Genomic DNA, 13,518 nt, shown 5'->3' on the forward strand with positions numbered 1-13,518 from the left:
TGAATTTGAGAGGGTCCTAAGCATTGCACATGCAGAATGAATGAATGAGATGATCTACAGTTTGTTCAAAATATCTTACCTGCTTTTCTTATTTCAATGCATTGCAGAACATGAGGGTGCATATACAATTTCTTTTGCTCCATCAAAATACAGTGTGCATATGGTGTGCATATATAAAAGCAAGACCGGGTGCAAATCTTAGTCAGTATTGGAACTGGACTTTGTGCAGTTCTTGAAATCAAACAAGCATGAGCCAATGGCTGAACACAGGACAGGCAGCCAGTAAAACTTGTTCTGTTTTCAGTTGGGCTGCAGACTTGCTTTGTGACCTGGGAAAGTCACTTATGGTTCCTCTGTTTCTGAATAACTGGGGATAACGCTGCATGTTCCTCCCGAAACTTTTATTCATTATTAGTTGTATAGTGCGTTGAGATTTTCAGGTGAAAGACATCATATAGTACAAAGTATTACTGACTATTATTACTAAAAAAAGAAAAGGAGTACTTGTGGCACCTGGTAGGCTCTAAGGTGCCACAAGTACTCCTTTTCTTTTTGCGGATTTAGACTAACACGGCTGCTGCTCTGAAACCTATTATTACTAAGTAATTTTTAGAACAACACATAGGCCAACTCAAACAGTAAGGTATCAGGGCTAGATCCAGCAGCTGGATCCACCTTAATGCCCCAGTCAGTGAAATCAGTGAGGCGTCACAAGGGTTGCGCTCATGTGAATTAAATTGCAGGATCTAGCCCTCCTTTTGCACCCCTGTTCTCAAGTATGTGGATTACTGGTATATGTCAGTCTAGGCAAGTGAGTTCCCAGAAAATAAATGGAGATAGGTGTTGACTCATTTCACACAACAGGTTTGATTTGTCTGCCTATTCTAAATGAAATATTTTACTAAAATAGAACTCCTTGTTCTATTTAGAATGATTTATAACTGTTCCCAGATGATCATAAAGTGTTTCTAAATTAAAAGCCATTAATTATAGCCTTATATAGATACAAAAGATATGCAAGAAGTGCTTTGTAATTCCAGCTCTGCACTTCAGGTGAGAGCTTTTAAAATTACTTGGACCATTGGAGCCACCTGCTTGACTAACTGCTGAGGGCCCTGTGTTTCAGTACTCATCAGTGCATTGCGGTGTTAACATTGTTACTGATTTTTCTCATTTCTCCAGGGCAAATACTAATTAATGGATACAATTCACAGCTGATTAGCTGTAGTTTCTTCAGTAATTACATTCGCATACTAACTGTTCAGAAGAGGATTTCTAACCCAGTTCTTATTTCACTCTAAGCTTAATTTGTTTTTTGAATTGTTTAGGTCCTTAAGATAATAACCATTTTATTTTCCTGTGTCATTTGTGGTTACTATTAGATAATAAGTAAGTTTAATCTTTAAAATGCTCACTGATAAAACATAGTTTGTCTTAATGGATTTCTAATTCACAGACAAAGACCTACAATTAAATAATGTTGAAGTTGTGATACACGTTGGCAGCACAGATACTGCATTGTCTGAGGCTAGTTTCTGGAGTTCTTATAGAAAATGGGAGCTGCCATTCGCAATAACAGTAGCAAGTTAAAAATGTAGTTGCAGCCTTCACTTTGACTTCCCTTGTTTTCTCATTTTGTTCCACCGTCTTAACGACACACAGACATAATTTTCAATCTGTGAATCGCATAAAATTGAGAAAAAAACAGTTGGCATTCAGATCTGCCTCAGCCTATGTTGTACTTAAGTATATGAAGACCAAGAAAACACATCATTCTATTTTTTTTTTAAAGGTGTATATAGCCAAAACCAGGCCTGTTTTGAGCAGGTCCAACCTCAGGAAAGATATGCTCATTTATATAGTAGGATTGAATTTGGCTCTGCCCAGTAGATAGTGATAAAATCACTCTCATGTACATGACTGTATTTAGATATTATTTTAATAAGTGATTTGTTTTGGTACTGTAGAAAAGAACAGCTCCTTTGGAGCCATTATAGTTTTTCATGTAAATCCTTCTTAGTTCTCGACTCACTGACATGAGAAATCTATCATGTCAGTCTCACTGCTGTGCATGAGTACTAAGTCTGTATGCTAAAAATCCACACAAGATCTTGGCCGGAAAAAATTCTGGTTAATATGCAATGGCTGACTGTAAAAACTAAGCCTCTGGGTGAATTTTATATTGACATCATCTTTAGCTATGTAGTTAGTTGTAGTTATGACACAGTATATGTATGCCATAAACACCAGTTTTACTTAGACTATATCCTAGATACGATTTGTGTATTGCTTCATATTTTGGGGTGGAGATTTTACTCTCTCATTTTGTAAGTTGCAGTTGATCTCTTGCTTTCCTTCTCCAGTTCTTCCCTTCTCCAGTTCCTCCAGTTCTGTCTTCTACCCTGTTTCTAAAGTCTATCTCCAAGGGCGGGATCCAAAGGCCAGTGAAGTCAGTGGAAAGATATTCTTTTTACTACAGTGGACTTTGGATCAGACCCCAGTTCCCTTTACCCATCTTCCTTTTCTTCCCTCCTCTCAGTGCTGCTGGGAGTTTGGGGAAAGGTTCTTGTGTCTTTCAGGGAAATTAACCCTTTCAAGAAAAGACCCAGTTTTCTTCCCCCAATCCCATTCTCTGATGCTGCAGGTATGAGGGGCAAGGTCTGAAACCTCTTCATCACCAAGACCTCCAGGCAGTAAGTGGACAAAGTACTGAGTGAGGGTGGAGGATATCCCTTTTCATTATGGATTCATCCCGCTCTGGCAGCATTTTTGGATTATCTCATTTGAAGCAGACAATTGTGGGGGTGGCTGTGAAAATGAATATTTCCCCATCCTCACAAACTCATTGTAGAGTTCTGTAGTATCAAAAATGTCTATTTTTTAAAAAATCACTTCAAGTAAAATGCACTCAAGACTTCGCAAGACAAGGAAAAGATCCAAGGAAAGATTTATATTTGAGTTATAAAACTCAGAAAATAGGAGGTCAGGATAGAAATGCTGATGCAACCTTAACTCTCATGGTGTGAGAAGGTCATTTTCATGACAGTGTATAAAAAATTAATGTGTTCAGAGATTTCAGCAATCCCTTTTTTCACTCTTGCCCAAAATGCTATGTTAGGTATTAAATATTAGTTTACAACAACACTAATGAACGTAGATAACATACACAAATGTGGCGTAGGGACTTTTTCCTTTTTTGCTACCTTTATTATATTTTTTTCACTATGCCTCGTAGTAAATAGAACCTTAGAAACACAAAGGAGGTTTGAAACGCCATAGCTTGTTGTTTCAGCTGACAACACAAACACACCAATGGTATTTGTTCTTGAAAAGCAAAGCTTATGAAATGCCTGTGTGTGTATAAAGATAGTTACCAGTCTACCTATTTTCCTACAAACATCTGACTGCTGCCATTTAAGAGAGCCGTGCATGTAAATCACCAGTTAGCCACATCCTCTTTTCCATACTAGTCCCTAAAAAGAATAAATATTTCTCTGATAGTCAACTGATGTTCTTGATTCAGAGTTTGAAGGAAGGAAACTTGGGGGAGAGAAGCTCCATGAGGATACCCTTTGATTGTTCACATGTGTGGGAGGAAGAGGCCCTCAATGGAATGGGCCACTGAGTTCACCACAAACCTGGCAGATCCCCAGCACAATTTCCCTATCCCTGCCCCCATTGGCTCCCTGGCAGTGTGACTCCACTGGAATGAGAACTGTGCAAAAGATTTCAAATTTTTGAATGGGTGGGAGGAGACGATGGAGACGTAAAAAAAAAAAAAAAATCTTGCAGACTTCCTTCATTCTCCCTCCCCTCTTTCCTTTTTTAAATAAGCTCTAATTGAAACCCTGCTACTGGGGACTCCCCTGGCATTGGTTCCCCTCAGGACCTCCTGGGTGATGGGTAGGCCTTTGCAGAAACATAATAGAGCCTGGGGATGAATTATCTATTTCTGAGAATGGACCCGTGACATGCTTGGTTGATAGAGGTGATTGTGCTGCAGAGTCAGCTGACCCCACCTTCCTCATGAGAAGGGGCAGATTCCAGGCACAGAGTGGACCCTTTCTGTGCAGAACTGGGGGACACAAATGATCCATGCTAATTCAAGCAGCAATATAATAATCAAAATCTCCAGCTTGGTTGTGACTATAGCAGCTCCAAAAGAGCTTGTGCAGATTTACATCTTATCTTTTTTTCAGAAGGAGTTCTTTTCTCGGTAGTTGATGGGATAAAGAATATATTTTGACTGTATAGTCATAAAGGTTTATCATGGCATATATTAAAAGCCAAATATCTATTTTTCTTTCAGTTTGGAAACAATAACAACTACATGAACATGACGGAGGCAAATAATGCATTTCTTACTGCAAATGAGGTAGATGTTTTTCTTTTTATCTGTGTTCATATTCCGCTGTTTGCTTTGATAATTTAACAGACTTTCAACAGATGAAGAGTGAAGTGCTGAATTTGTATGTGTTTTATGGAGCACAAAATAAAGACTTTAATGAGAAAGAAAATAACCTGACAGCTCTCCATTACTACTCAATTTAGCTGTCCATAAGGCTGTTACTTACATAGCATGTCAATAGAAACAAATCTGCTTTGTGTATGAAAAAAATTATAAACAGAAGGAAACAAATAAAAGGCACAGTAGGTGTAGATTTTGAAAGCAAGCCTAGTAGAAGTCATTAGTAGCTAATATGCTAATTTCAGTCATAGATACAAACATTTTAATTTGGGTTCTTAACACTCACATAAGTTAGAAAACAAAACAACTTAGTTGGCTGCAGTGTTTGTGTTGTGGGAACGAGGAACAGACTTTCAGCCAAGTTTTAGACATGGGCTTGGGAACAAGCCTTGGGTCTGAATTGATGGAGGCTGACAGATCATTGAGGTGATACGTTTGGCTGCTAGCTTGTAGGAGTGGGGCTAGTGAAGGCCTGTGTGCACCAACCACCATGTTTTTGCAGTTGTTTTTAGACCACAATCTTCTGTCAACCACTTGTTTTTAAACTATCATTGCAGTAGTATTGACATCAGCTCTAGATGGAGCTGCCTTTTGGGCATAGCTGGAAAATAACAGCTATTGTTCCAATGAGGGTGGAAAGATAAAAAGGGCAAGATGTATTGCCTAAAAACCTATGGGCATGCATGTGTAATGTAGGAATATGGAGACAGAGGCAGAAACTGGTAGTAAGTAATATTTAATATGTACATAAGGTGTACATCATAAATCTCCCAAGGGTAAGGAAAGGTTAGAAAAATTGAGCAGCCTTGACCTTATTCATTGAAGGTGACAATTCTGTCATGACTGTGCTCGTTAGAGCCAAACAGAAAGTGGTATGGAACTCAGTGGCAAAGAAGGTGTTACAATAAAGTTGAAGGTTCAAATTAAGAGTAGTATTTAATGAATCATTTTTACAATGGCCACCATCTCTTTTTATCCAACAACACTGCTTAGGTAAGGGAATATTGTTTGGCACTGGCTCCAGGGTTGTTTGTGATAATGAACACAAACCCCATCTGTAATGACAACATGATGTTTCATTCTGTAGAATTTTTTTCCTACATTTGAATCAAACATTGATGAAAGCTCTGCTGCCAGCAGCTGTTCAGAGACAATTTAATTCCAGCTGTGATAATTCACCGTGTCAGACATTGGCTGTTATATGTTGATACAACAGTTCTCCAGATTTGCATTTTTATCAAAAGGAACAAATGTTTTGAACATTTCAGTACAGATGGCATTTAACCATGCACACACTTCTTAAAAAAAAATATAAGAAATAAATATTTGAAAAGTTAATAACTTAAAAAATACGATTTGGTAAGATAACCCCCAGAAATGTTATATTATCTTGGTTATAACAGCATCTTTCTGCAATATCAAATCACATACCTCTTTTTACAATCTGAATAGCCCAGTGATTTGGATTAAGACTACATCACTACAATACTTTTTTTTTCTTTTAGATTACATCTATTTTATCCTCATTCTTGGATCATTTAGAGATATTTTTAATGTATACTTATTTCAAGCTATTATATTGTGAGAATTAGTTTTATGTAAGTACTCCTCAGTTTACTCATGATTCTCTCTGTACTTGTAAATTATACAAATGTTGCATTATATATTTATACAGTTGTAATGAATTTATCCCTTTAGATGAGGAAACAAAATCCCATTCTCATAATTACTACTACCTCATAAATATGACACTTAAAACAGAGTTTCAGAGCTAGTCTAATGATACTGATTTCACTGGTTTAGAGAAAGAATAAGAATATGATTAAGTGTTAATATTTGCATTATAGTGTGAGCCTAACTTGGCAATTACTGCATTCAGTGTGTGTTTGGTTATTCAGTTTTTACATTTAAATGAGCGCAGCTTATTCATTAGGATTTTGCATATGGACACCGCCGTGCTAGAAAACCATTTTATTCCCGTAAATAATGCCCTACAGAGAGAACAGTGTAAGCACTAGAACACCTTCACATTTAGAATCCTCACTTCTGCTTTGTTTTCTGTCTCTGTGTCATGATGATTACCATGACCCATTTTTAAAGCACCTTAAATATTTATTGAAATAATATTTCAAGTGTTAATTACAGTGGTAATGAAAACAGCCAAATGCCACATATCAAGAATGAGTGTTTATCCGTATTGTTAATGTGATATGTTAGATTTCATTAAGCAGTAATGGGGTAGCAAATGAGTCACAAATTACAGTTGCATCTGTTACTAGACCACATTAGTGCCAAAATAACTGCAAATGCAGCCATAGGGTTATGTTCATTAGCCAACCACTTCTCATGGCCAATCCATCCTTTGTGTTTGTGAACTCAGCGCTCCACACTAAGAAAATGTATGCCTTTTGTAACATGGCAATGAAAGTCAAATGTCTCCCTAATTCAGGACCAGCTTTCAAATCTGGAATTAAGTTGCGATATTCTGCATCAAGCGAGACTGCTAGAGTCTCAGCAGACTCTCTCACTATGCTCCTGCAGACTGTAGCAGTCTGGGACCTCATCATTTCTGGTGAGAGACCAATAATGACAGCTGACAGGTTCTGTATGCAAGCAAAGGTTTTACTTGTGTTTTCAGTTTCCATCTTCTCTCAAGCGGTTATTAATTTATATCATCATTAACAGTCTGAAGGATGACAATTTACAGCACTTAATGAGATCTTTCACTGAACATATCATTTTAAAATTAACGGGAATTAAGACACTCTTTCAAACAATATAAATAATACATGAAACAATTTTTGTCCCTCTCAACTAGAATTTTGAACTAATACAAACAAATAAATCCCAGGGCAGTGCTGCACGTCCAAAACAAGACAGAGTGCCTATTTTAGGCTTGCCAACTGCTGAGTTTGATTGAGATAGTCCTGATTTGGGTATATGTGAAATGGCCTAATTTCAAGTATTAGATTTCTATTATTAAGAAGCAGTGGACCCGAAGTAATATACAGAAATTCATTTAGCTCACAAGAAAGAAATCTGAATAAGCTTAGTTCATTTTTTTTTTTTTTCAAATAAAAGTCATCAATGTAGAGGCCAGATCCAGACTGTAGTTGAATAAAGATTATCTTAGACACACACACAAACATACACATACAAACCCTGACAATAACTGGCAGTATATATTCTGCTCCAGGCATCTTAACAGGTGTTTACTTAATAAAAAAACCCACTGTTCAAACATGCTGGCTTGCTTCAGAAAACACTGGAAGCTACTATACTCACTATTGCTATTGTATACATTTCTGTGGTCCAAATAATAACCCTTATGTAAAGGAGTCCATTGTACTTCATAGGTGGAGTAGAAAAGAAATCAAAAACTGAATTATAATATTTCATGTTTGTTAGTTGTAAAAAGGAAACAAAAGATGTGCCATGTTCAGTACTGGATTAATGGAGTGTATGTGCTGCAAAATTGTCAGTATTTTATGAAGCATAAGAATAATGTAAGCTGTTGATGCTATTTCAAAAACATATAAATAAAGTGGCAATTTGTTATACAGCCCAAATCCAGTGTGGCTGATGTTCAGTCTAACAACAAAGACAGATGTTGCTAATTAAGTACGCATTAAAAACTGTTAATGCTGATACTCCATTAAATCCATATGATAATGAGACTTAAATCTTTAATCAGACTTATCCACAAAGCCCTATGTATATGAAACTTATAAAATTTGTTATTTACAGAGTTTTCATTTGAGAGCTAAATAATACAGAATTCGTTTGGTTTGCAAATCCAAAAATGAATATTTAGAATGGTGCACTCTAATGTGTTTGCTTTTCTTTTCTTTAGCAGACATTCCATACTCCAAGCCTCGGAGATGAAGAGTTTGAGATCCCACCAATTACGCCCCCTCCTGAGTCAGACCCCACGCTGGGAATGGCAGATATACTGTTGCCCTTTCAGGGTCTAAGCGACCAGCTGCCTGGACAAGGAAATGAATTTACACCCCAGTTTCCTCCACAGAGCTTGGATCTCCCTTCTATTACAATATCACGAAATCTTGTGGAGCAAGATGGTATAATCCATAGCAATGGATTGCATATGGTAGGCATGGTCCTTTGTATCTTTCAGTTAATTAATAGCACCTGTCAAAACATAGAAATGCAGATTTTTTTAATATATAAAAATACCTATTTTTATTGACCTCTCAAAATATCCGTCTGATCTAGTGGAACGGTAGTCACCCTTAAACATTCGCCAGTATTAAATAGATAATATTACCTGCGTATCTGCAGCACTTTACATATGATAGGGAGTACTACAACTAATGGAATAGCATTACAGCGGACCCTCGCTAGAGCGCGCATCGCTAGAGCGCGGATGCACATATAGTGCGGTTGTGGCGATGGCTCCCAAATTTAAATATTTAAATTGGGATCCATGGTAACGTGGTCCCCCTGTTAACGCGGTACCGCACCTGGATCCCGAACCCCGCATTTTAGCAAGGGTTCGGTGTATTTGCTTCTCTATGGCAACTGGAAAATGTTTAAGGGTAACTGTTGGTAGATTCAGGAATGTGGGCTATGTTGTTAATAAACCATGTATTGTTGAGCTGCATATGAATGGATTTCTCTATTTTACAATAAAGGAACCAGCCTGGTAATACTGTTAACGTAAGAATTTGCATTCTGGGACTGGATTTAGAAACCCATGTCCATAGGCCAGATTCTACCACTGCATGCACTCAGGACTGCTGAGGAAGTTCATGAGAGCTATATCCACACTTTTGAGGGCAGAATTTGTTCTATAGAATTGAAGGAACTGCTCTTCCCCTGTAAAACTTCCTCCTGTCTTAGGTAAGTTAGTTACAAAGGAATTATTTGGCTGTATTTTGAGTGGAAGGTAAGGGACTGCCTTGACAGTACCAGGGATGGTTTGCTAGCATAATACAGAGAAAGTTTCTTCATTTCCTTTCCTTTCCTTTCCTTTCCTTTTTGAACCAATCTATCGACAGTAAAGGAAATATTTTACTGTACTATGTATGTATAATTCCATGGAGTTATTCTAAGAACCCTGCATTTCATCTTTTTAAATTAATAACTTGTTTGTTTTCAGTATTTTGATTATGCTTGGAAATACAGGATAAGATTGTCCTTTGAGGATCCTCGCAAACAGGGGCTCTCTGCTTGTCCATGCCCCTGGGAGTGGTGGTAGGCTGAGGCAAGGCATCATCTATGCCCTTGTCCTCTGGAAAGCCTGGCATGGGGTGCAAGGTAGAGATCTGACTGTGGGGAAGGGTTCGGCCAGCATGATAGGTACACCTTTAACCCCAACAATCAGAATCTACTAAAAATTTAGTAAAACCTTGAGATATATTAACTTTTCTACAGAGCCTTTTCATGCTGTGCAACTCCCACTTTAGTGGGAAGTCTGTTGGGATGGCAGTGGGTTGAGGAGTCTCTGGCCAGGATGACTCTGACCATATGGCTGGGAAAGTTGTGGGGGGAACTTTCGGAAGACACAGTTCCTCAGACAGACTGCCATGATGTCAAGTAGATCTGCATGTATCTTGCAGGGTCCATGTATTTTACTGCCCACAGTGTTTGCTCATTCCAGTGTGCAGAGATTCAAATCTCACTTCTTGATCTGCTGGGAACTCTACAAAAGGGAACCTAGTTTTTTCTCCTACAGGTCCCATTTTTTGAGTGTTTTTGGGGTGAGGCTATCAGATCCACAGTCATTTCCAATCTCAGTGGTAAATTTACTGTACTTAGCATTTTAAACTCCTTGGCTACAGTTTGAATTAGTCTCTGTATTTCATAATAAAGAATGCCTATATGTACAGGTAGACAGATATGTTATACAACTAATAGTTATTCAGATTGGCAGTTTTCTAGGAGCTTCTTCTTAGCGTGGTGAAATTAAAATGCAAGTTTACTAGTGGTCTAGAAGAAAGCAAGTCACATTGTCAGTTTACAGTTTTATACACATGGTCTTATTTTTTTAAATGAAACACTCCAGATAAGGTAAAAGCATGGAAAGATTAGATTTCTACCAAGATGCAGTAATTTAAAAAATTACAAATACATGTGCAGCAAATGTTTCTTTGGATTTCTCCATTCTAGCTGAAAGCCCATTACAGCTTGCTGGCTTCATTGCAAACTTGAATGTTCCCATTAAGGTCATGATAAATAGCTAACACTAAAAATAAATAAATAAAAGAATCTCACTGCTGAGCAGGCAGAAAGTCAAAATAATTCCATGGCCAGGAGTCATAACTTTCAGAATACGATCCCTCTACTCTGATCTCATCCTGCCTGGGATTTGTGTATGTATTGAGCACACGGAGTGATTAAACCAGAGGAAAAAAGTTTATTAAAGTCTCAGGCTTTGGAGTAGAAGTAGGGAATTATGTGCCAAAGAAGTAGGGAATCGTGAACTGTTGTGATTTGTATGGGTATACAGTTCACACACCACAACCAGTTCAGGCACAAATAATAGAATGTTTTTGACCACATCCTGCATACTTCTCCTTAGTGTTACCAGTTGGATTGTGTGAACAAAGTGACCAGGATATGGCTTTTAATTTTGCATTTTTCATATTTTGTGATTCCCCACAAATAATGGTGTTGGATGGTCCCCTTCAGATCTGCTTATGGAAGAGACCCTCTGATTTGGATCACTTCTTCTCCACTGACCCTCCCACCTCCACTAGGTTAGCTACGCTTCTGCAGAATCACGTCCTTCCTTTTCCAGGGCCCACTCTGGGGGAAGGAGTAGACACTGGGGGCTAGATTGTGTGCCCATTGAATTTGACACCATAGCTCCCATTGATTCATTGGTGCAGGACTAGTTCCTGGTGGGCCAGGAGGCGGCCTCGGCAAGCACACACCTCATCCTCCCACCAGCCCCTCTGAGATTTTCTGAGGAGACCGTTAACCCAAACCCCACCCCCCGCAATTCAGGTGGTGCTGGGGAAGCTGTAGCTGTGGGATTCCCTGTTAGCACAGCTCTAATGGAGCTGCCTTACTAGGTAGCTGATGAAGCGGTGCGGGTAGGTCCCGTGGCCCAAGACCAGGGAGGAACTTTGCAGGGGGATTCGTGTCTTGATTTCCTCCCCAGGACTGTTCCCTCTGGGTTTTACTGTGGGAGAGGCAGCCTACGTTTTTAAGTGATGACATTTTTTCCTCGCCTTTCTTCTTAAATCAAACTCTTCCCCTGCCCACAAACACTGGATAGCTTAAGGGTCTTTAAAAAATAAAAAAGGGTCATCGTGCAGGTTTCCCAAAACTCCTTTATCTCTATCTACTATTCAGATACATTCCCAGTGGATCATCTTCATTCTGAAAATAGATAATGAAAACAGTATATCATATTTTATATTGAAAATGGGCACTTTATTCAACTGGTAAATATTTATTAATAATATTAGAATTCATCTTTAAATTAGACATTTCATGAATTACCTTGCCTGGGAGCTATAAAAACTTTATTACAGCAATAAAAAAATGTAAAGGAGGCATTTTGACTATGAAATTTCATTTCGTGGTCAATTGAATTTACTATATCTGAAAGAACTAAAGATGGGGCCATAAAATAATTATGATATTCATATACACTTACAGAACAATGCTCTTATGCAGTGATTTTGGGTAGTCTTATTTTAATGCTTAATTGTTTATGGCTAATTACAAAAGGAGATAGTTTACAGATACTGAAAAACAAGCAGTAGTTTCCTTTGCTGAATATGAACGGTTAAAATAATTTGAGATGAACCACATCAAGTTCATTGGTCATTTTCTGAATTATTAGAGAGCTTACTGTAAGTGATAGTTATTTTAGCTTGATATAGCCTTACCTTGTTGCAAAGTCCAGTAGAATTTCACCTTGAAGAAATGTCATGAGATTTTAAATCAGAAATGTTGAAAAAAATAAAATGTTTGGACAGAATTATGATTAATACAGTGTGTCTTTGGCTTTGTTCTATGTACTACCTGACATGTTCACCTATAAACTTGAATGCAGAATCGCTGGAGGCATAGTTAAAAATAGGTTATGTCAAGGTTCTCCTATGTCTCCCTGAGGGTACAGAGTTGGCTAGCTACATCATAATACTTCTTCAAGCTCCTCAGATACTCCCCATAGGAGGACCAGAAAAATAATAAATAATACTTTACATTATATTGTTGATTTATTATGACTTATATTCTTCAGTTCATGCAAAGTGCAAGCAAGATGTTTATTACCAGAATAGTTATTAAAAGATTGTATTGATGGATTAACAATTGGTCATGCTATTAAGAAGAAGATAGTTTATGATGTATTGGGACTGATTTCCTACCCTGCCACATTGGTTTTGCTTTAGAAAAGAGTGACAATTTGTCACACTGCTGATTAGCTTCATTATTATTGGCAACAAGCACAATACATTTATCTTACTTAAATGCATGCTATTACATTTAAAAACAGGCAACAGCAACAAAAAAGGGGAGATAAAAGGAGTGCAGTATGATTAACATTTACATTTTAATAATATGCAAATAAAATCCTAGTATTCAAAAATGTATTAATGAAAAATGGAATGTTGATGCTTTTTTGACTTCAAAGAAACCCTTGATTTACATGATGCAGATACTATACTTATAAATATCTAACTCAAAATAAGTAGAAATCAGTAGCAATATTCTGGCAAAAACATTTTACACTGAGGCTCTGTTGTCTGTTTAGATGATCGTCTGAAAAATTATTTTAATCTACAAAAGATGGCAATTCTATAAAACTACAACTTGTGCTCCTGAGGGTTCCCTTTTTTTAACACCTCTCTATAATCTGCCCAGCCTGCTGAGTAGCATTGACATCAGTAGTACATCAATTTCAGAAAGTGGATTATTTTTACTAGACAGCTATTGTGACATATTGGGTCAGTCATAAATGAAAGATATTCATGCAAGCATGCAATACTTGTAATGAAGTCTCACTCTGACCTTCTGTATGATTGATTCTGTAATTTAGTTTTCTCAGGCAGTGCCTGAAATGAAATGAAATC

At 37.6% G+C, this 13,518-nt stretch overlaps 1 protein-coding gene across 2 annotated transcripts in view; it reads left to right on the top strand.

The window, feature by feature from the left end:
* TOX3 (TOX high mobility group box family member 3) overlaps positions 1-13,518 on the top strand; it is an 84,043-nt gene that overhangs the window by 54,397 nt on the left and 16,128 nt on the right. The window contains exons 2-3 of one of the 2 annotated variants that reach the window (XM_077831477.1): positions 4,310-4,375; positions 8,322-8,576. In XM_077831477.1, coding sequence (XP_077687603.1) covers positions 4,310-4,375; positions 8,322-8,576 — 321 coding nt within the window. The remainder of the gene's footprint in view (positions 1-4,309; positions 4,376-8,321; positions 8,577-13,518) is intronic. The other variant, XM_077831478.1, reaches the window with a different exon arrangement.

The sequence above is a fragment of the Eretmochelys imbricata genome, chromosome 12 (assembly GCF_965152235.1).
Source record: "Eretmochelys imbricata isolate rEreImb1 chromosome 12, rEreImb1.hap1, whole genome shotgun sequence".
NCBI lineage: Eukaryota > Metazoa > Chordata > Testudines > Cheloniidae > Eretmochelys > Eretmochelys imbricata.